Source organism: Excalfactoria chinensis, chromosome 1 (assembly GCF_039878825.1).
Source record: "Excalfactoria chinensis isolate bCotChi1 chromosome 1, bCotChi1.hap2, whole genome shotgun sequence".
Classification (NCBI taxonomy): Eukaryota; Metazoa; Chordata; class Aves; order Galliformes; family Phasianidae; genus Excalfactoria; species Excalfactoria chinensis.
This window is the reverse complement of record NC_092825.1, coordinates 100,049,556-100,074,470: the sequence shown is the minus strand read 5'-3', so window position 1 is coordinate 100,074,470 and position 24,915 is coordinate 100,049,556. Positions and strand designations below refer to the sequence as shown.

The window sequence follows — 24,915 nt, the reverse complement described above, 5'->3', positions numbered from 1 at the left end:
TGAGTCCTGTTATGCTTCATTCTCCCATGCATAGAAACAGTAGCCAGACCTATCAGTATCTTGTCATTATTCCTAACAGGTCTCACTTTTACAGGCTTTCCAGAGTTCTCTTCTGCCTCTCTCAAACTTCTATTAATGCAACTGTGTTTGGTTATTCAAAGCAAAGTTTGACAGAAGTAGTTCATTTCCAAACCCTTCTTTCCATAGATGGATCAGTAAGGTTTGTCAAGAGCAGGGTTAAAATCAGACAAATTAAGCTGGGGCTACTGCAGTCTATTCTACAGCCTTTCTCTTTTCTCTTACACACTTGCATAGTGAGCCAGTTCAGGCAGACAAAAAACAACTTTCTCCCCACAAAACAAAATAAACCATGAATATGAGTACACATTTGTGTATGGAAATAGGCTAGATTTGGTAATCCACATCCTTGAACTACCTCACTAAGCAACTAAATCAGCCTCAGATGAAGGGACAGAAGCACTGAACATCCCCTAATTTAGTTCAACTTGATGCAAAATCATCTCTTTGGTACAGAAGCAAATAAATACACTGAGGAGAAAAAAAGAGATGTCTTCTGGAATGTTTACCAATGCCTGCTAGTGACAATGCACTTTTAAATGATCTTTGGAAAAACAGCCTTTTAAAAGGACAGCCCTTCATGTGACACCTACCCCAAGAACCAGAGGACAATGCATATCAGACTGGAGCAAAGCTGTGAAACCACAATGTGGAATGTGTACTTCAATTTCAGGGACACTGGGAAACTTGAGTGGGCTTCCACTGTTCTGTTTGGTTCAGTTTACACTCATTTTTGAGCAAGCAGATTTTTATTCCCTAGCTACATATGCTACTTCATTACAATGATGAATAAGTTACATATTATTTTAATATAAACAGTATTCATTAATGTAAAAAGCATAACAGCGTATTTCATAAGATACAAATGACAAAGAGCAAATGATTTACTATTAGGGAAAAGGTTTTGTTCCCTCTGAAATTTTTTCACTGACTAGATATACACAGTATTATGACTTACCAGGTTTCTTCCCTAAGCTTCCTGTTTTTCCAGCTGCTCCAGAAGCCTTGAAATAGAGAGTAAGATGTAAGTTTAGCAGTCATAATTATATCTTCAGTATACTAAAATGATTTACTGTACTTCACTTTAACACACCAAACAAAGATGAGAGTAAAAAACTCAAAGGAAGTCTGTTCTTGCAGGAACTCTTACCATTTGAGATGGCAATTAATACATAGAAATAAAAAATGTTATGTACAGAAGTGGATAACTATTATAAAGGCGCAGAAATCTTTCCTGAACTATCCTGCCTTTCAGTGACACCAACGTAATTCCAAATTACATAGCATTTTCATTGTTTCATTGTTAACATGCATATCTACAAAATGTTAATGCTGCCAAGTTGAGCTAATATGACAATAGTATTTTTCGAATCTCAAATATTTGGATTGCAAATATGCCTAAAATGATGATAATCAGACATAATTATTTAAATACCATACATATTATGGTTCCAAATTTTCTTACACGGCAAGTTTAGTTAATGTAGAAGTCCTTCGCTGCATCTTTAAGATGAGCTATTTGAACTTTTTAGATGGTATGTGTTACATTAGTAAAAGCTCCACCATCATTTTTTGTGCCCAGCTGAGAGCACAGGACACTCAATAATGAAGTTCTACCTGTCTGGACAAAGATAGCTATCTCCTCTGAATGTAGATGGGTTCAGATGAGGTACAAATATCCTGTCGCCCAAGCCAAGACATCTGCAAGAAGAGCCTTATTGCATCCAGGTTGTCAAATAAGGCACGTAGGGACAGATAAAGAAGGAACTGACACTGTATATTTGCAGTTCACTGGTAAACAGAGGCTATCTTGAGAGGGGAGTTTCAAAATCACCTTTCACTAAACTGAGCCTGAGTTCTGTCTGAAGATTCTCTGAATCCTTGTTAAAAAGAAGAAGAAATAAGCAGAAAACCCTGATTCAAAAATTACCTAAATTAATAAGCAGTGCACTTAAAGATAGACCCAACTTCTGGTACCCCTTGGAGAAATATATGGTATCCTTTGGTTATGAGAAAAAAAAAACAAAAAACAAAAAACAAAACAAACCAAACAAACAAAAACAGTGGAAATAGCTCATTTTATCTCCTTTTTGTACATCTAAGATACTAACTGCATTTGGAGACATCTTGTGCCAAACGATAAAATCTTTTGAACCAGTTAAGATGAACTTGCTCTGATAATGTAATAAAACAAGACAGTAGCATTACCAATTGTGTTGAACACTAATGCCCTAAGAATCCAGACTGAATAGGTTTTGACTGCTAGATGTTTTCCACAACACTTATACAAAGTCTCATAAGCTGAGGGATCTACGTTTTGGGTTTTCCAAATCCACCATATCAATTCCATATTCTAATGCAGAGGTAATTATCACATCAGTCCCAAGGAGGGTAAAATAAAAATCTGTTACAGTTCTATACATACCCACCTCAATTTAATGAAAATTCTAAGATTAAACCATCAAGTTGCTTACTTGAAGAACAAAAAGACATTCACTTTGTTAATATGTCCAAACTTTGAGGGACAGAAAAGTCCTTAGTATGGTTGCTTGAGGTAACTGAGTAGAACTACTGAGTGATCAGCAGTGCCTTGTTTTTCAGGCTTAAATCAACAGAGCAGAATGCAGTAAACTAATTTGCTTTTTTAGCAAAATTTTTCATGATCAGCCAGCAGCTGTCCAAGCACAGCAGCACATCTGAAAGTTGAGACAGCCACCATTGTGAAATCCTTTGCAAAAATTGGCTCTGTGACCAAGCTGAATAGCAAAGCCTTGTACGTGTAATGGCAATTATCCACTTGGAACAACTACTATCTCCCAGGGGGCATGTGAATCACTTCAGGAAAATAACCATCCTGAATATAAATCTTCATAAGCTCTGTGCTCTTTCCTCTTTCTTCTCATCAAGATTTTATCTGAAGATGTGGTTTTCACCAGCAAAAAGAGCAGTCAGACCACTTTTTTAATAAACTACACTTTGTGGTTTCAGGCCCAGACAAGCTGAGATCAGACAAACATGAAACTGAGTTCTCTAATAAACACAGTTCTCCATATTAAATGTCTGTTTCTGAGTTCTTTACAAAGACTTGCCAATATGTGTGCCTGTTCCCCATCAGACAGGACAAGCATTTGGTACACCCAGTACTTGAAGACACACAAAAGGCAGCTTAGCATACCTTAATATAAATTCCCAGATTTTGAGACTACAGCGCGTTAGGAATATCTCACGGGAAAACAAAAACAGGTCCTTCAAAAGCATTCTAAGTAAAGTTATCCTCTGTTACATCCCTGTTAGTCAGTGTAAAGGAACTAATCAGCAACTATTACTACCCATCTATGAATTAGGCCTCACAGGGCTTCAAGAAGCTGACACTGCAAGTTCCCACTCATCAACTATGATATGAACTTACATGTATTAAGTTCTAAAGAGACTTGGGACTCAGTTTCATGATTAAATGTTCTTCCACAGACAGGGAATAAATTATCTGTATCCATATTTCTAACCATGGGGCAATCACCATCTTTGTGATATATATCACCAACTACTGACAGGGGTGAACTACAACATATCCTGAACTGCAAAAAGTTGTGCTTTCCTTAACCACTCTTTTCCATGAGACAGACCCACAAAGACCACTGCCACAGTTGCAGTGGATGGGTATGCAGGATGTTGCAGTGCCAAGAAGTGTATCAAGCTGCTAAACTTGGGGATATAGATTTCAGAGCCTGCAGCCCAAAGGCATGTCTGGACTGTCACTGAGCCCAGATTTCAGGACAAACCCCTACCCTGTCTTAATGAGGTGACATCACAACTTGCTACTGTAAAAAATGTTCTCTCTCTGACAGAAAGACAAGTTAGCTTGCTATGGTGGGATCCATGGTGCTACAGTACTTCCAATAACTGAACTGTTAAGTACTCCTAATCTAGTCAGGGACTTGATCCAATTTTTTTGCTGCCCCATAAACATTAGACAGATTTAAGGTTTGACCTGATGATCTTTCAAGGTCTCCTCTAACCTGGGCTGTTCCATAACTCTAGATTTGATGCAACTAAAATAACAGGAAAGAGCACAGACATATCTAAAACTGTACGCTAAACATAAAGCACAACATTTCAATTCTAAAATGAAGATTGAACTTATTGAACTCAGGTGCAGGGAATGGGACACAATACTCCAGAAGTAACCTTGCCAGGGAAAAGAAGAGAGGGAGGATCATCTCCCTTGACCTGCTGGCCACACTCTTTTTAATGAGCCCCAATATACCACTGACCTTGTAAGCCACAAGGGCACAATGCTACTGGCTCATGGTCAATCCATTGTCCAACAGGACACCTAAATATATTTGTATTTATTTACTTAAAAAATCCTACAACTCTCAGAGACACAAACAAAAAGTCCTTTCCATCAAGAGAGCAGTACTATATAAAACTGTCAATAAGGTAATTCTTACTGGTAGGTGAGAATTATCCTCCCAGATAGACAAGGAACATGAATGAGAACATATCTTTCTTAAGAATGTCTAAAAAAATTTTATCACAGACATGCTCCATCTGATTATTCCAGGATAAAATCATATGATCATATGAGATAGGACCTCTATTATTCAATCAATAAATACAGTAGTTAGTTAAGTTTTATTGACAAATGTGTTTCTCTGGGTTGCAAGAATACTGAAACAGGGAAAGAAAAAAAAGATAATAATCTGAAATATTTCCCTTAATTTATTTTTTAAATAAAATGACAGATGGATACAATTCAGCCCTTAAAAACTTACCTGGAAAAAAAAAAGTAATTGTAGCTATTTTTATTTGTCTCCACAAAACTGCTAAATTAACTATTAACATATTTAAGAGTTATTGTCATAAATGGCTCAGAATGTAACTTAAGAAATTATGTTGTGAAACGGAACTATTATTTTCTTTTCCAAATTCATGTTCAGCAGATACATATTCTTCCCTGGCAAACCAGTCTCAAGGAAGTGCACTTCACTTGCAAATATCACTACAACACCAAAGAAAACATAACTCCCCCAGGTCAATTTTAAAACAATTTTATGTCTCTACCTCCGAATCCTTGAGTCTCACATAATTAGATGGGAAAACTCCTGTTTTATCACCCAGTGTTCCTGTCCACCAGTCGCCATCTTTCTTTGTCACAAGAATCATATCACCTTGCTGAAAGGTTAGGTCTCCTTGTTCAGAACTCTCGTAAGTATACATAGCAACATATTCTGCAAGAAGGAAATAGATACACAACATTGGGAAACACTTCATGAAATGTTCAATTATCATTTGCAAAGCTGAATAGAATATGATCTAACTAGAGACTAGATAGAAGATAAATTGATTACTTTATTCATAAAGCTTCAATATTTAATGTATAAAATGAAACATGCAGCAGAACTAAATACAATTTATCAAAAGTCTGCCTCAGGGGAATCTTTTTGGTAAAACAGTTTGCTAGTACAATTAAAATGTACATACATTATTACTTTGTATCATAAACTACTCTGAACATACTTCCCAGTGGTTTCTGATTTGTGCTGTTGACTACATTTTCAGATTTGAGGACAGAAAAAAAAAACTCAGTATCCAAACATCTGTAGACAGAGTCTTCATCTTACATATGCTGTTTGGCTCTCATGCACAATGAGTTCTTTCATTACTTGAAGGTTTGCATTGAGAGCACACATCTCATTACATGTTATGAAACAGATGGCTCGGAAATGTCGAGACTAAGCCTGAATGTTTTGTTTTGTTAAAACACAGTCACCTACTTAGTATTCAAGTGCTAAAACACTAGACTGATGTTAAGTAATGCAGTGCATAACTGTATCACAGAACTACATGAAAAAAAAACAAAACTTTTCATAAAGTATTACAAAGAATTTTGAACAATTAATTAATACTTTAGACACAACTTGATACATTCTTATTTGAGTATTAATAAACTTTACATGGACATATATCCATTACTGAAGATTATATCCTATGTTTCTTTGATCAGCTCTGGAATTAAGAACAGGTCACAGTATTGATGAAGACTATCATGCATACTTGACAGAAATGTTCACATATTCCATCACAACTGGCAATTGTTCCATTTACTTGACCAAAACCCTCATCTTAACTACTGAAATTCGGCAAGAATTCAAACCACAATAGATTTTCTTAACAAAAGCTAAGAGGTGGTTTATGTAACAACAGCAGTTAAAGAAGACATCCACCTGTTTGTACACAAGTACACAAGCACAATAAAATTCACAATGTATGCCATAAATTGTATATTCTCTTACATTCTCTATATCTAATTAAATCTGGATTTAGCATCTTCCATTATTTCTTACAAACACAGCTTTTTAAAAATGGTTTTGTATAAATGGTGTCCCTTTTAATATTAACATGTAATTAGTTAGTATTAATTACTAATTATTAATTTAGTAATATTATTTTTATATACTTTACTATACTTTACAAAAAAAGACTTAGCATTTCCAAATTGCTTTTAATGGAATACATACTGAGCAAGACTAGTTAGGTTTCCAAATAACTGATCATCCCTCTTTCCATTTTGGACAGATATTTAACATTCTCTTTTTTTAATTTCTGTAATGCTCATGTCAGTACAGTTTCAAATACATCAATAACCAAATAAACTCTTCCACTTGACATCATACGTAGAATTGTAGCTGAAAAATGCAAGCCATTCTGAAGAGATTATGTAGATGTTAATTTGTAAACTAAATTTAGATCCATTAATTTACTCTGACTGTGATTAAGTTAACCTAACAGACACTGCACTGAAGTGGATTAGAGTGCCCACAGCCTGTCACCGCAACTTGTATGGAGACATTAACCTCCAGTTGAAGAGTGGTAACAAGCAAGAATACAAGTCTTTTAAAACCCTCCAGAGACCTGACAATTATCTGTCTGCGCCCCCATATGCTCTGTCCTTAAAAATGAGGGGTAGCTTTGACCATACAGATCAGAACTTTCAAATAAGGAAACTACCATCAGTTACAGAGAGCTTTAATGGAACAGTGGAAATGAGTATTGAGTGAAATTGAGACATTCATTAATAATTCCTGGCATCATGAATTACCTATGAATTACAAGTAAACACAGCATGGAAGTGTTTTCCTGGTCCTCTGCAAAAACCCATTCTAAACAGTTCCATGGGGAACTGAACTGATACCAAAATATTTACATATGGAACATTATAAGCTGTAGAAGAAATGTTCAATTACTGTTTCTGCATATACAACATACACAAATTTTTACAAGCATGATCTTAAAACATGCTTGTTTTGTTGATTCTGGGCTCATATTTTGGTAATACACAGACTGCTTACATTTAATCACATAGTAAAATAGTGCAAATGCCATCCAGTCTGGAATGCTTACCTTCACCTGACATAGTTGCTTTAGCTGCTGGTGATGCTACTCTTTTCAGACTAGCAGGACTTTCTGAAGATCCAGAATCCATGCTTTACAAGAGAATAACAGTTATTTAAGAAATTAAATCTCTTCAGAAGATGTTTAATGTATGTTAAAAATAAAACACGCACGTGTATCCGTAAGCAGTTCCCTAAATTTTCTAACAAACAGTAAACTTACAAATTACATCTTTCAAGTACGATGGCTAGTTGTAGTTAGAATTAAGTAACTGCATGGAATACACCATTTGTTGCCCCTCCTTATCCCTCAGAAGAGAAAAAAATCTAAAAACATTCTAATCAGTATTAGTGATGTTAATGCTGACCTCACCTTTCTCAGAACTACATTCTGATTGCTTCATCCTCCAATAATAATGATAAGTGATTAAGCTTTGATGTATTGTATTTTATTCTGGGAAAAGATAAGCTGAAACTTATGCAGCTATAATTCATAATGTCAAAATAGTAATTTCTTAGTTGCAAGTGACTTATAATTAAGACTGTTGATTAAGCTTTAGGTCTATTGGTGGTGGTGCACGGTTCAAGGAGAACTGAGGTCAGCTTACATATTCCTCACCTGAATTTTCAGAGACGGGAAAAAAAGCCTAACAGAGAAGAGTCACATCAAAATATTATCGAGTTGATTCTGAACTTTAAAATTCAAGTGAGCAACTTTTCACATTAATTTAACCAAAATAGTATTGAAGTAAAGTACGGTATAAGCATATACAATACCTTGTTGACTTCCTAATGGGGCCTGAAATAAGCTTCACATATGACTTAGGAAACCACCCCTTTTGTCCTTGAACTTCTCCAAACCACCACATATCTTGCTGCTCTAAAACTGTGATGACATCATTTTTGTTAAAATTAAGGTGGTTGTCTTTTTTTGCTCTCCAAGGATACAAAGCCTGTGCTTGAAGTCCCTCCACTTTTTCACCCTAATGCAATTTAGAGAAAAAGAGAGAGAATTCAGCCTTGCAACACTTTTCATAAAGGAAGCTCCTTAAGGAGTTACATTCTTATACTATCTATATAGCCCCAAAATATGGTGACTTCTCATCTGTATAAAGCAAAATATGTCAGTCAAAATTACACAGTAATACAAGAAACGCCCACAGCCCTCCTACAATTCTTTCTGTTAGTGAGTAATCTCTACAATGTAAGACTATTTGGGAGTTTGTTTCTTTGTAAGTTCTACAATTAAGATATAGATACAATAAACCTTGATGAAGATATTTTGAAAGAGTTTAGAGTAAATTTTACGGAAAATTATGCTTTGCTACTAGTAATATATTGTATATTCCTACCTCTTAGTTTTGCTCAAAGACACTTAGGTATTTTGCATTTATCAGAACAACACATTAGCTTACAAGAATGATGTGTCCAGTTGAGGAAAGTGCAGTCTTTTACAGATGGACTGAATTCATCTAATGTGAAGCTTAATCTCATCTACACCATTTAACCATATAATCCACTCTGGAACAAACATTGTTGTCATGTGATTTAATAAAGCCCAAAGGAAGTGATTCAAAAGTAGCACCCAGCCAAACTTTTAAGAAGACGGGACTACTGTAGTTCAAAAAAGCCAGCAAGGAACAGCAGAAGAACAGCTGCTTGCTTGTGTTAGATTCTGCCGCTGGCTTTGTTAATGGGTGTATTCTAATACTTAATCACTCCAAACTGTCATAGTTTGCACACTCAGGGAAGGATTTCAATTGTAAATATTCTCTCTGCTATCCAGAAGTTCATGCTGGCTAAGAACAGTTCCAGTGAACACAGCTGCTCACCTGACCCAATACAGGAGAGGGAGACGATCCTGTAACAGTGGCAGGGGTGAAGGCTGATCGCTGCCGCAGCTGCCCTGCACTGGGAACAGTCAAAGACGGCTGAGCTGCCCAGGCATCCCAGTTGTCTGTCTCTGGTTTCTCATTAGTGTTTGCTGGCCATCTGAAAATAAGTGAATTACATTATTCCTACTGTTTTCAGGGGAGTAAAAATGCTCATGTGCAAATAAATAAATTCTACATTCTTGGTCTATTTCTTGTAATTCAATATTCCATGAGTGATTAGCAGCTTAACTCTGCAGTGAAGGTTACGCAAACAAAGAAAGTGTTACAATAAATACATTTCTATAAGGCAGTCTCTAAGAATAGCTCATTATTGCTTACTTATGGCCAACCATTTCTGTAATTTAGTTTCATTGTTTAGGTATGCCCCAGTACAATGAAAATGTTAAGTACTGCAGTCTGTATTACATACAGTCACTGATGGCTCTCACATGCCTCAGCGTTATGCCTCATATTGCTACTTCAAATCTTTACCTTTTTTCTTTTGCTTAAAATTATTTTCTACTGACTTTTTTTTAACTCTAGAGGTAGTTTTAACAATACTTCTTATCCTTCTTATGCTCTTATCTTTTAAAATGTCCATCAAATCTCATGATCTATATCTCTGCCTCAAAGTGCCCACTTAGATGATCAAAATTCAGTTAACTCAAGGAGTATAATAAAATAATCCAACTTAAATCTTCTCTGTTTGCTTTCTTTGCCTGCTTCATGTGCTCTTAGTTGAGTAATCGGTTGTACATCTGGACTATAATAGTGCCAAAAGCCCATAACTAACAAAATTCTTTTCATGTCAGGGACAGCATTACTAATTTTTATGAAAAGCATGAAAAATGAGTATTATCTGCCTAGATATGATAGGAGAATGATTCCAGTTTTACAAGGCTGCAATTGTAACTATTTACTACAGAAAAATATTTTACTTCAAACAAAATCTTTTTCTTTTGCAATCTGTGTACTCTGTGTTAACTGCTTATCGTAGTCCAATCAATTAAAAAGTACACACTCGAGGCGATAATCACTACCCAAACATACGTTGAACTGAAGTCTGCCCAGTTGTTGGCAGTTGTCGTGCACTCAGTAGATGCAGCAGTTCCTAGTGATGTGGTTGTTTCATGCACAGAAACTTTAGGCGCAGGAGCTGCCTCAACTGGTTTTATAGATGCTGGAACTTCACTTTCAGGTATTTTTTCTGCGTAGTTTGCCGGGAACCATCCAGTTTTTCCCTTCAGTTCTCCACCAAGCCACCCCGGTTCTCCAGTCTGACTTTCATCCACCTGCAGATGCATTAAATTAGAAAGCTAAGAAACATGATATACAAATGGAATACTAAAACAAACAAACAAACAAACCCAACATCTCATCCACAGTAATTAACTTTATCTACTTACAGCGAAATGAAAACTTCATTACAAGTATAAACTCCACCTAGGTAGAACTTTGTTATTATTATTTAATTTACTACTGGGAGGATTATGCCATCAGCTATTCCTTCAATAGCCTTTAATAGTTAAGAGAAGATTTCACAATGTAACATTCTTTGCAAAGTTGGTGTGTTTTGGTTTTTCTTCCAAACCAGAATCAAAAGGTTTTCTGAGTGATAAAGTAACAAAAAAGGAAGGGAAGGAGAAAGAGAAAGGGGAAGGGGAAAGGAAAAGGGAAAGGAAAGGGGAAAGGAAAGGGGAAAGGAAAGGGGAAAGGAAAGGGGAAAGGAAAGGGGAAAGGAAAGGGGAAGGGGAAAGGGGAAAGGAAAGGGGAAAGGAAAGGGGAAAGGAAAGGGGAAAGGAAAGGGGAAAGGAAAGGGGAAAGGAAAGGGGAAAGGAAAGGGGAAAGGAAAGGGGAAAGGAAAGGGGAAAGGAAAGGGGAAAGGAAAGGGGAAAGGAAAGGGGAAAGGAAAGGGGAAAGGAAAGGGGAAAGGAAAGGGGAAAGGAAAGGGGAAAGAGAAAGGGGAAAGAGAAAGGGAAGGAGAAAGAGAAAAGGAAGGAGAAAGAGAAAAGGAAGGAGAAAGAGAAAAGGAAGGAGGAAAGGAAAGGGGAAGGAGGAAAGGAAAGGGGAAGGAGGAAGGGAAAGGGGAAGGAGGAAGGGAAAGGGGAAGGAGGAAGGGAAAGGGGAAGGAGGAAGGGAAAGGGGAAGGAGGAAGGGAAAGGGGAAGGAGGAAGGGGAAGGAGGAAGGAGGAAGGAGGAAGGAGGAAGGAGGAAGGAGGAAGGAGGAAGGGATAGGGAAAGGGATAGGGAAAGGGATAGGGAAAGGGATAGGGAAAGGGATAGGGAAAGGGATAGGGAAAGGGAAAGGGAAAGGGAAAGGGAAAGGGAAAGGGAAAGGGAAAGGGAAAGGGAAAGGGAAAGGGAAAGGGAAAGGGAAAGGGAAAGGGAAAGGGAAAGGGAAAGGGAAAGTTTCATTTCAGCACTAATACATAAGTCAATAAACAGATGCTTGAAAGTCTGTCATGGCACACCAGACTTGGAGATATTAGTTCTGGAGAAGACAATTGTGTATTGCTATTTCTGCTTGAAAATAGTTGTAATGTTTTTTCTAAATCTCCTTTTGCAGAAAATACAACAGAAACACAGCATTTTATAATCAACATCCACCAAACAAATTCAAAACAAGTGACATATTTTCTAACATATGAAACAATTCCACGGTAATCAAGTATTGCAGAAGAAAAATAACACACCATTGCTACCCCTCCTCTTAATTCATGAGTTGATATGGTAGCTAAACACTAATGCAATATCTGGAGGCTGCAGACATTTTTAAAAAGAAAAAAAGGCAGTCATTACATTAAGTAATAATTACAGTAAATTTGGGAATCTAGCTATCCAACATCTCTTTGGTACTCCAGTGGAATTTCAGTTTCAAGGGTTTTAAGCAAATGTTTACATACAAACAAGGTTTGCTCCTTCGGCACGTCAATACCATACATTTATCTGCTGCAGATTCGCAAGCAATGATCAAGTCGGCAGTAAAGCCAGGCTAGTAATGAAAAGTCATGTGATCAGCTCTACACAGACAAGGATTTCTCTCATCTGTTTATGCCAGTAGCAAACAGCATTTTAAAATGCTTAAAAGTTTATAATGAGATCATAAGTCAGCATTTACTGTTGCAGTTACCAATACAGCAATTGGTGAGAGATGCTTAAATCCCTGATTCAAAACCACCTCACCCTCCTTCCTAAGCACCCATTACTAACATGGGGGATTTGTTGTTAACAGTATGCTACATTAGCTATGGAATCAGAAATGCTATTCATTTCAGTCATAGGAGTTTTCAGAATATGATGACGTATGATGATATCCTACAACGGCACATGGTACTACCTTAGAACTGGCTGCTTCAACAGTTGGAAATGCACCTATCTACGCATTCTGTTTGTGTGCAGAGAAAAAAACAAGAAACCCACAGTGTTAAAAAATTATTTGTGGCAATAGTGTAAATGAATCACTCCAGACCAAGAGAGGGAACATTATTTGCATAGAAATGACTCCAGCCGAAGCAGCAAAACCTCTGATTGTTCCTGGATCACTCCTTGGAACTATAGAGATTGCTTTGCTTTATATCCTGTGCCGACTCTTTGACTGCCTATTTCTGTAATTTGTAGCCCACACACCTCTTTTGGTGCAATACAATCCATTATTTCTGCTTTTTGTTGCATGTATCTTCTGTTTCATTCCCTATTAACTCAAAGTAAAACCAGAAATGGAGTACATGCTTGGCCAGTTCAATGTGGTTTTACTGCAGTGCAGAGTGAAACTTCCGCTGCAGTGCTGAATAGGATTTGTTAGCACAGCAATATGAGTGATGGAAGGTCACAGAAGAGGTGAATCTTGGGACAGCAAGGAAGACATGGACCACCAGCACCCAAAGCAGAGTTGAATAATCTAAACAGTAACAATAAATACACATTTCCTACATTCAGTTCTTCAGGTGATTCAGATTAGAATCACTAATACACAAAAGAATCAGTACCAAAAGACCAAAAATGTGTCACCATGGTCTTCAGAAAGTGGCATCTTTGAGACAAATCCCAGTAAACACAAAAAAAAAACCCACTGTGATCTACATTTGTTGCACAATACTAGAAGTTTAAACAAATTCCTTTGTATGCTTTTCATATTAATTTGTTCTGATTACCTTCTATTTTTATACTCACCATCCCAAATCCCTACAAGAAACTTTATTCCGGATTATTTTTTGTAAAATACAACTAGAATGTGAATGTACATCAGAACAATGAATAGAAGAAACACACGCGTACTTTTAATTTACTCAATTGTACTTCAGAGACACAGCTTACAAATTCTTATTCCCCATGGCCGAACACAACAAGTGACAGAAGTAACAGCAATACAACAATCAGCAGCAGAAGCACTGGGTACAGCTAATTTCCCTCTTAACAAAAGGACTGGCTTTGCAGTGGCCTACTTTGAACTGGCTTGTGTATCCATGTACACAAAATGAGATGTTTTATTTTACAGCAGTGATTCTCACTACATATGAAGTCAAACCCTAAGCCTCAAAAAGCTATTTAATGAAAGCTAAGCATAGTTTGTTTTTTTCAACTATCTACCCATTAAATCATCATTTTAACCCTATTTCATCTGTAAGCTTTTGATCTGGATATTCAGAGAACACTGGAATTCTTAGTATAAATCTGAATTTAAGCTCTGCCTGCCAGAGGCCATATGTTGACTACGCCTACACAGTATCTAACACAACAAGGCTGCCTATGTGTCCAATACAAAGAACAGTCATTCTAACTTTCACAATCAACAACTAAAAAAACTGACAACAAACTAGCATTATGAAATTGTTCTAGTCCTCCCGTTTAAGCTTCCTCTATGAACTTTCTATTTAACATACATTCTGCTATCTGAGACACTGCAGTTCAGTTACTCAATAATTCAACTGTATTTCACTGAATTAAGGCTGAATTATATCAAAGAGTATTGGTAACAACAGAATCTATTCATGTGCTCCAAAATGGAGTCCAACAGAAGCAAATGCCAGCAGAACCTGTATTTATCAGGAAGCCCTCCAAAGGAGATGAATTCCATACATTGTATACATAATAGAAACCTAAGTTCTCAAATAGACAGTGCCCTGAACCAAGCGTGGCTTTCTCAGAGCAGAATATACTTGTTTAAGTTATAATTAGGGTTACAAATCAATCTATATAGTGAAAGGAATCACAGTCTTACAGAGAGAGAGAATTTAACAGGCCTTAAAAGGTAAGAAGCTGGGAAAATAGAAAATCAAGTTAAAATACAAATGTCCTTTAATGAAAAAGTGGATTTAAAGAAAAAATACAGCCCAAACCTCACAAATTCTCTGAATCATGTCACAAGACACATCAGTCCTACTAACAGCTAACATACATACTCAAAAGCAAAGCAGAAGAAAGCTCTTCTTGTCTTTACTTTTGCAAATACTTTCAGACTGAACTCTCCTCATTTTCACCAAGACAGACCTCAACATTCACACATAGTGTAAAAGTGTATTACACTGTTGTAAAAAGCTATTTACAAGCTGTACACCTATTAAAGCCCCAAGTCATTCTGACATAAAGAATTCTGCAGTCCACTTTAAATCCAGGGTTTATGCCTGGTTTTCATGAGCTTCAGCTGGATTCTTTACTCCTAACAGTGACAGTTTGGTTGAAATCTCCTGTATTTAACATACAGGTACAGCACATGACTTCATAAGCTCACACAGACAAGGCCATTTACAGCACTAAAATGAGGAAATGCTAAATTTGCCCATGTTAGAACATAGTTACTCTACACTGCATTTAGAGTAACTGTGTCTGAACTCTAAACTCATGTTTGTTTTGTTGAACACAGTAATCTCCTAACTGCACGAGTCAGTGTAACTACAGAGCCGCATTTATGTCATAAATGAGAAATCAGATGCACTTTAACATGTAAGCTTGTAAATTACTATTTTCCAATAAACATAACTGACTTGAACCTTGTGGAACCACATGACATGACAAACACTGAAGGACAGAGTCTAGGAGTCTGAATGCCCGTTATCAAAAGTAAGTTCTAGTTCATGGCACTTAAATTACTTTTGACAGTGTGGGCTGATTTGTTATTTTACTCCTACATAAATTAAAAAAACAAGTAAACTACATGGTAACAGAATCTTGATTTATGAACATGAATAAATTGAGTACACTTCCTAACGGCCATATAGCACACTTACCCATTCCCTTTTAACCTCCATCAGGAAAGCAATGATTTAAAGCAAGGCAGAATTATAACACATTTCACAGAAGCGTCTTACATTAATTGTCTAAGAGTAGCCCATTTAATCAATTACTGCAAAGCAGGAGATAAATCCCACAAGAATCAATCATCAGGTTTAATTATTCTTTATTTTGGCAAAATAGTATTTTCCTGTTATTCTACCTCATGGTGATCACTCTTCCTCAAGAAAAGCAAACAAACAAACAAACCCAAACATTTACTTACATGCCTAGGCAATAATCTATTTCCCTACAAAGTAAGATAGAGCATTTTGCAAGAGCCTAAAGCCATGTATGTACCCACATCCTCTCTAATTTAATAACACACTGACCCATACTATTTATTGATGAAGATCAATAAAAACTGGATTATTATTCAGAATGGGATTGGTCCTCTTTGTAAGTCATGCAGCACTGCTACTAATCTAGGATTACTTTCCAAAAGCAGATACTAATGTCACAAATATTTCACTGTGGCACAACAAAAGGCTGAGAGGTGAGGGCTCATCTCTGCAGAATAGATGCATTTCCATTAGGGATACCATTAGGACAGACTACAAGGTGCATTTTTTTCCGAAATTCATTATTAATGTGCTAAAATACAACAGTCCTAAAACAGTTTTTTTTGTGTGTGGAACACTATAATGAACACACCTTCCCAAAGTGAGCAACATACCATTTGATATCCACGCCTGGTATTTTCATTATGAGCAGACATATGCATGCAAAGGTCATACTAGCAATTTCTTCTTATTAATACAATTTCCATAACTCTAGCCACTAACACCAGAACTGCAATTTTAAAATGTAATTATGCATACAAGCAGAAAACAACTTTCAAGAATTTGAAGTTTAATATGACAGTTATAGGCTTATAGGTAAATTATATTCCAGTATCTCATCCACTCTTAAAAAATGAATGGAAATGCTTCAGTGTCAACATGCCTGCAAGGAAATTTTTACATTTTCAACTTTCCATTTCTTTTAGAAGTGATATTTTATCTACTTCATATTCTCTTGAGAATAAATGTAAAACAGTCTCATGAAAGAACAGAGTAAATTATACACTTTAAAATTACAACTAAATTAGATCATTAAGTCAAAAATGATGACCAAAGAGTTGTAGAAAAATTCCATTACTTTTAGAGAAGTATCACTACAATATAAAGACCATATCAGCGCTGCTGGGATCATGACAGAAGCGCAGTCATCCTGTACCTTACTGTAATTGTTTCACTTTCTACTACCCCGGACATCACATTCTCTTAATATAAACAAAATTTTACATCATTTTTTCTTAACACTGCTCTTGTACTACTCCTATATATTCCTATTAGAAACACCCTTTATTTATCAAAGTCAGTTTTTTATTTAACCCATAGCAACCAGTCTGTCATTTGAAAATAACACTAATTGTATTTCCTAGGTACTTTGGAGGACAAGAAACCTTTCACCATGTCCAGGAACCTTTTCAAAACCTCTGCATCTCAGACATACACAGCTCAGCCTACTAAAACTAACACAGTCTACTCATAGATTATCTTTCAGTTTTACAATACAGTGAACTTTAAGAAGCTATCCATAATTAAGAAGTTCCTGTGTCACAACCTGTTTACTTTGGTATTCACTAAAACATGTTTCTCAAATTTAAAAAATAAAAATAAAAAATCTTGCCATATGTAATTTTTCTCATACAAGTGCAAAACCTTCAGTATTTTTTGAAGCAATTCTATCACAGTCTGTTCTTACCATGACTATGTCGCCAGGTTGAATACTGATTTCGTCATGGCTTCTTGATTCAAAAGGATACAGGGCTCTATAATACACTATTTTCACATCCTCCTGAGAAGAAATTGTTAGTGGAGCTTTTCCTGAGCAAATAAAAAAACACAGATACAAACAGAAAAACACATTATTTGTCCATAATTGAAAAAATACAGTAAAATCAAATAAATAAATAAATAAACACACCTTACGTTGTACGTTATCCTCTTTTTATATACGAGAGGAAATAGGAAAATTAATGATTTTCAATATAGCTCATGCTGTTCTCTCTTCTTAACATCATGTAAAAAATTACTATATTTTAACTTGTATGATATATGCAACTATTTTTACAAAAAGAGTTGTGTAGTTACAGTGCAACACACATGACTTATCAAATGCTTCACTGATTATGTCTGATCACTAACCTACTGGTTCAATTCAAACAGTAACGTTCCTGTATGCAACAGTGGTATCCCAAATACTTTTAGAGCCTGCTTATGTAGCAGCCTCAATTGCAGCCTGAATATAGTTCCAAAAGAGATGTTTCAAAATGTTCTAATACACATGGATTAGCTGAAAAGAGGTCACTTACAGATGGTGCTCTAAAAATCACATGCTGTATTACAGATGCATTATTAGTGAAAAGAAGAATAAACAGATAAGCTACATTTCTCCTGTATAATGCAGTTCCTATTTTGTCATAGAAGTGCCCTGTACAAATAATACCAAGCAAATGGATATAATTGATAAATGCTAGATTACAGCTAAAAGAGAGAAGGCATTTTCCCTTTTATGCAGTCCTCTGATCAACTATTAAACAAATATTACATTCCCAGTTAATTATCATGCACAATTATCAAAGCTACTCAACAGTGTACCATGATTCCAAATATGGGCAAAAAATCAGGTCATAATACTGAAAAAAGCTCTCAGCTGAAAGTGGTCAAGTGCATAGCAGAAGAAAGGAGATTCTATCATAGACTTCAGGCAATTTCTTCAGTAAACAACATGCATAGTGAGGAGAAGAAAAGGTAACTGTATGACATTATAAAAAATTCACATCAATACGAGATTTGTAATGAGAAGCGTTGTAGTAGTTTTTGGCACCTTATAGCAGGATTTTACACAAACACAAAGCTAAGATTCTCCCCTCAGTTTGCACTGTGAATCTCATCAAGTACATTTTATTCTATCTGCTTAACACCTTACTTTTAAGGCGAATGCTGAAGCCTAAAAGTGAACAAGTTTTTGGAGTCTAAAGCTCAAATCACACATTATTTACTTCAACAAAATTAGCAACCCAATCTTGGAACATAATACTTTCCTGTATTACATGAGAAGACAAAAACAAATTTTCAGTGAGGTATGTGCAGAAGTGTTTTTTTGAGTATTTCCTCTACCTGCATTTGACCATGGAGCCTGGACAGCTGGCTTAACTGGTTCTTGGTGTGGTTGGAAAAGCTTACTCGGTTTCTCTTGGATTTCCTGCTTCCCCTTATCCTCACTTTCCTTCTTCTTGACTATTTCTTCCCTTTTTTGCTTGTCATCTTCTTGATTTTTTTTTTGCCATTGAGGTTCTTCCTCTTGTTGCACTCGATCTAGTCGCTGTTTATCCCGTTCCTGGATTCGCCTGTCGGATAAGAGAAACATCTTTCTTAAGTTAGCCAAACAAAATACCAGAGATCATCCTTGTACATAATTGACAATAAAAAGTGTACTCCTTATGGCTTTTCTGTATCCTGTCAGATCTGATGATTTTATTTCGGTGAATTAGCAAGCACCCCACCACATTTTCTAACAGTGACTCCTAAAAGGCAAAGAAGAATGTATGAATTCTTAAAGTAAGAGCTGTGACTCTCAGACAAGTGAGAGGACATCCTTCTGTGTAAACTACTAGTGGCTGCAGAACTCTTTTACTTTGAGTTGCTTTGTCTTTGCATTTAAAAACCAGTTTCAATAAGACTCACATTTAAAGTCTACGCCTCCAGAAGATAATTCCATAGAATTCTAAAAGTTACAGAGCAACCTCAGCATACAGTAAGAAATGAAAAACCTGTTGAGTTTTGGAGCTGAATGTAGGAAGAAAAAAAACACATCTAACATATTTGTTTATTCCTCAGAACTGTATATTATTCCCATAGTCATACAAGTCTGCAAGGAATTAGACTTACTGAAGCTAATTAACTTTAGGAGTGCTTCGAAAAGATCTCTATAGTTTAAAATAGCTTAAAAAAACTCTAAACTGCTAAAAATGGAATGAAGCAGCTACAGATAAATGATGTCAGAATAAAAGTAGTCACTAGCTTATAAGTCATTCACTTGAAGACATTACAATTCATTCAAAAACTTCTCCTCGTATGTAGCAAGAAACTGTTGTCTATGTCCTTACACATAGAAGTATCTTCAAGCAATCTTCAAGTAACAGCTGAAATCTGTACGTATGTGACAGTTAAAAGTCACAGTCAGATGTAGATCACCTCCACAACATGTTCTTCATTCAAGGATAAAACTGATCTTGGTCTCAGATATTTTTGCCATTTAGTGATATACTACTTGAGATCAGATTATGCTCTGGGAAATATGAAGTTTCTTTGACTTTTTTGCAAAATGCTTTGCACTCCAACACTCCTGCAGAAAGGGCATAAACTAGAACACATTGCTACCTCTGAGCTTCTTTTTGCTTTTCCAGTTCTGTCTTCCTCTCTTGCTCTTTCTGTTTCAGCCTCTCAGCTTCCAAGTTCTTTTGTTTCTGAAGTTGCTGTTTGTTATGTATTTCTCTCAGCTCCTAGACCAAAAAAAAAAAAAAAAAAAAAAAAAAGCAAAGAATGTGTAAACATATGTTATATTAATCATAATCAATGGCCTCATATATTTTCATTGCGAGGTAACAAAAATCACAAAAGTTGGATATCTCTTCAAACTTCCAATAATGCCAAATGCATTGGTAGATATCTAAGGTACATTTCAAAGGACTATAAACCATTTGATATTCTCCTAGCTTTTACCAATACTAGCTGAGATGGTGAAGAATTAAGAAACAAGTCAGACTTAACTAAAATGTGGCTTTAAGAAGTGGAAAAAAGTTTGACAAGATTTCATACAGCAGACACACTAAATATGCAGAAAAAGTCTGCAACAGGAAAATTGTTTCTAAATCCATAGCTTAGTAATGCCTGTTTTTATTGAAATATACAACTGACAGTAAGCAGGTTTGTTGAGTTCTTGTGTCCTACAAAGCTTTATCTTCACTTACTCAAGCATTAAAATAGTTTATCTTGAAAGTAGTGTGAATTTTTTTCAGAAATTCTCAGATGAAGACTTCAAGTGATTCATTTAAAAGGCCAAGATGATAAAAGTGAATTAATCTCACAAAATTATTTATAGTTTCTTAGTTTAAAAAGTCAAAAGTTAATATTTTATTTACAGACTGAATTTACATGGTGCCTAAAAATCTGTGAAAGATAGTGAAATGAATCCATGCATTAGAGCTTAAAGACTGCACTGTGTAACATCAAATTTTCAGATCAAGTCAAACAAACTACATTATTAAGAGGAGTAACAGATGACCTCTGCAAGGTACTAAAACACTTCTGACGCATGGATGAAAGTTTCTGAAAAGTCAAGCTGAACTTTGTGTTACAGCTTTCAGTCCCATTTTCTTACTGATCCTCAACTTTTAACTCAATGAAAACTGAGTTCAGCATAATTAAAGAGATAATCAGTTCCTATACAAGTTCTACTTAAAACTCTGCTAGGGCCATGAAACTTACTGAAATACAGAGATAACTTGGGCAATGCTACATTTTATGATCATCATTATTTTCCATAGTTACATGCAAGCTTAGCCAAAAGTTAGGATCTAGAAGAGATATTGCAGAGTATAAAATAAACTGCTCTCGTGAAATCACCAGAATTATTCAGGCAGGATAGTGCCTCTGGCTAAATTTTTAACCTACGGATAAAAACATTCATGCATAGCCCTACTTTGGACTAAGAAAACGGAATTCTAAAAGAGAAAAGTATTAGCAATATTCAACATAATGGGTTTGTAGTATTTGGCCCACATGGAACTATGTGAAAATAAAGCCATCAGCATATTGCAGCAAATGCACAGTTGGACAACTGCTCCTGCAGCTAGATGTGGTTTGCACCAGACTTTTTTGTAGTGTTAACTACAGTAAGAGATCATCTCCAATAACTGAATCATTATATCAGCTTCCTTCATGCTGCTACACTTACTCTGAGGTACAAAGGATTTGACCTTTGTTTCCAATTAATTTATCTGGAGGAATCACAAACATTGTCTTCATTATATGACCACCTGAACCCATATTTGTATTTAAAAAGTACATACATACAAGTGCAAAGGACAAAATACACAGCCATAAAAGCACTGGCAGTAAAGTGTTTTACAAGCATTAATCTGAAAGGTCATAGATTAAAAAACGGCACAGTTTCACAGAATCACAGAGTGGTTTGGGCTGGAAGGGGCCACAAAGCCCACACTGCCTCAACCCCTGCCATGGGCAGGGCTGCCCCCCACCAGCTCAGGCTGCCCAGGTTCCCATCCAACCTGGCCTTGAGCAACTCCAGATGGGGCACCACAGTTTCTCTGGACAACTGTGCCAGAACCTCTTGGGGTTTTCTCAGGAGATGACCAGCATGTCTTTCTTTCTGTCTGGGCCTGGTGTGCTGCCACCATCTGCTTGCCCTGCCTGCCCCTTGTAGGAGCTGATGGCTGGAGATGATATGGGAAGGCACAGATTAAGCAGGGAACAAGAGGCATCACTCATCTGATTTTAGTTTGCCATGTGAAAAACTGCTTTGAACAGTGTTTGGCAGATTACAAAAGTCTTCACACGTGCAAAATGAAATATTTACAAAGCCCGTGAAGTTTAGATTGCCATTGCTTGGAAGTATCAAGTATCTTGAGTAGTACTTGTGATTTTCAACTAGCTGCCTCTCTTTTCTGGATAAAAAGACTGCTATCGAAAGCACAGGTTTCTGTCTCCTAAGCTGAAATTTGTATTAAATTGTAGCACAGCCTTTAGTTCAGAAATCCTTTGGTATTCTATTTGTTGTTGTCTTTCTTCACATTCATTCCCTCTCCTGTCCCTGAACTCTGCATGCCAAGGAAGCTCAAGTTTCTGAGTCCTAGTCGATGAGACAAAAAAAACACCCTCCTGTTGCTACTGAACAGAAAAAAACTGAGGTAGCTGAACAGCTCTAACATGGTCACACTGCAGATTACCTGTCACTTGCAAAAGCTATATAGGTGATAGCACTTTCTAGTTTTTTCTTTCAATCTCTGCTGTTCAAGCAATTAAATAGGAATAATCACCAAGCAAGGGAAGAGGAACCAAAATTCTTGAAGAGAGGACTATCACAGTTAAAACAAAAAATCACTAACATTGTTATAATGTGACAACCTAGATGCAAATACATGAGAACTTTGTTTACTTAACAAGAAATCTGTATATCAAAAAGAATGGGTCAGTTCACCTACACTCACAGGATCAGGAGGAATCTACCTCTAATTCAGAAACAATTGGTATTTTGCTCCATTCAGAAAAACATTCTAGACTCCCAAATACATAAAAGTCAGAATTTACAATACAACCGTGTACCAAACATTACTTACTTCTACTAGATGCCTAACTGCAAGGTCTGCCCAAACTATATTCTAACTACAGTTTAGACATAAAAGTTCACCACGCTACTGAACATACAATATATACCACTTTTACTGACAAATAGAAATCTCTGGAAGTTCTAGCTTTGAGTCACGTCTGTCTGAAGCCAGTAATTTTTGTAATGCAAAAGGCAGCATCATTAATTCTGGATCAAGTAATTAAATTATTTTCTTACTTTGTAATTTTATATATACGCTCAGCTATGTAAGGATCTCAAAGTACAGTTTATAAAGATTTCCATAGAAATTTTATCACATTATTCCTTCCCAGCTAAACCAATATGTTAGTACAGTATTTTGTGAAGAGAATTTTCTGTGAGACATATCTGTCATCTGACAAGTGAGAAAATCCAACCTAAATTTTACAGCTGGGACTGAATGGAATATTTTGGAAGTAAAAAAATTAGTCAATAATCTTCTTTGCATCGGCTAGGAAGAAATACAGATTTCACTGGTATTTCATGCCACTGGTAGATACTCTGTTGCTTTGATAAGTACCAGCGGGTGATTGAGGTAGGAAATAATCAGCATCTACCACAGTGCTATAGGACATCAACTGAACAGAATTATAGTAACAACAGTCAACAGAATGAAACATTTACTGAATATTCAGCACAGTCCTACACTCATCTTTTACAAACACAAGCAACTTAAAATTTGTACAAATTGTACATTGTAACTCCAAAGTCATCACAATGCTACCTTTGTTTCTGGTGTGCAGGACAATAAATGCCTTATCGTAAAAGCAGAGACAAATTGTTAACTTTCAATTTAATTCATAAACGGACTAACAGGTATAAAAAAATTTTTGAGATGTTACAGTAACCACATTTAGGTACTCACAAAATATTGAATATGAATTAAAATGCGCATTTAATACAGCAGAGTAATTATAACTATATACAGACAAGTCATACTGCTATGAAAACCTTAACTTTAAAAAAGTAATTGTTTAAGCACAAATTTTGCCTTTTGACAGAAAGATAAGAGAGCTTAGAACACTCATCAATGATTACAATAAAAGATTTCAATCAAATCTTCTTTTGAGACAAATTGGAGCATTTGTTGAACCCTACAGTTCTGTGCTCACTGAGGCTTCCCCACAGAAATGCTTCTCTACCCTATTTCACAGCTCCCAGAGCACCTCAACAGAGTTCTTCCCTTCACCCCATTTCATAGCTATGGCAGATTTGAGAAAGTATTGTCATTTGGAATCCCAAATTACAGTGTTGTGTAAGAATACCTTGTATAAAAGCTTTTTCTTTTTAAGAATTCTAAACATTGTAACCAAAAGAGGCAATTAACTTCAAATCTTAAAGTGTCAAATACTCAAAAGGCAAAAATAACTAGCTAGTACCTTGCACAGGTTGCAAATCAAGGCACACTTCTCGCTTAGGCACTAAGGATTAGATAGATAAAATTACAAACTCTTCTCCTTGGTTATGCTTTACTGTTAGCACCTTTCATTAAATACTAACTTATTTAAACACTGCACACTCATCTGTTTATGGAAGAGTGAAGCACATAACTGGAGGAGGTTCATCACTCAGATTGAGAAAGTTGTGTACTGCCTGAGTATGGCATGGAGACCTTTAGAAAGGAGTCTAAGTAGTTGACGCAGCCCAGGAGAACTGCCAGGCACTGCAGCATTGCATCTTCCATTGCCATTGACTGGAAGAAAGAAATGCTCAAATGTAAACAGGCATTCATATGCAAGACTTGTCCAGTGCACACTGACTAGACAGGGACTGACAACAACTGGAACATGACACAAAATGTAGAACATTCTTAAGAACTTAAATCTAGTCGTTCACCACTTTTTGCAGGCACCAAGAATAGCTTC

General features: G+C 36.2%; 1 protein-coding gene across 8 annotated transcripts in view; it reads right to left on the bottom strand.

The window, feature by feature from the left end:
- ITSN1 (intersectin 1) overlaps positions 1-24,915 on the bottom strand; it is a 118,536-nt gene that overhangs the window by 31,517 nt on the left and 62,104 nt on the right. For 2 of the 8 annotated variants that reach the window (XM_072328675.1, XM_072328622.1), the window contains 11 exons: positions 24,663-24,743; positions 20,044-20,165; positions 18,781-19,010; positions 17,363-17,484; positions 15,571-15,585; positions 10,397-10,638; positions 9,305-9,464; positions 8,250-8,455; positions 7,483-7,565; positions 5,143-5,309; positions 1,037-1,082 (listed from right to left, as the gene is read on the bottom strand). In XM_072328675.1, the coding sequence (XP_072184776.1) occupies positions 1,037-1,082; positions 5,143-5,309; positions 7,483-7,565; positions 8,250-8,455; positions 9,305-9,464; positions 10,397-10,638; positions 15,571-15,585; positions 17,363-17,484; positions 18,781-19,010; positions 20,044-20,165; positions 24,663-24,743 (1,474 nt within the window). The remainder of the gene's footprint in view (positions 1-1,036; positions 1,083-5,142; positions 5,310-7,482; positions 7,566-8,249; positions 8,456-9,304; positions 9,465-10,396; positions 10,639-15,570; positions 15,586-17,362; positions 17,485-18,780; positions 19,011-20,043; positions 20,166-24,662; positions 24,744-24,915) is intronic. The other 6 variants (XM_072328684.1, XM_072328650.1, XM_072328640.1 and 3 more) reach the window with 5 other exon arrangements.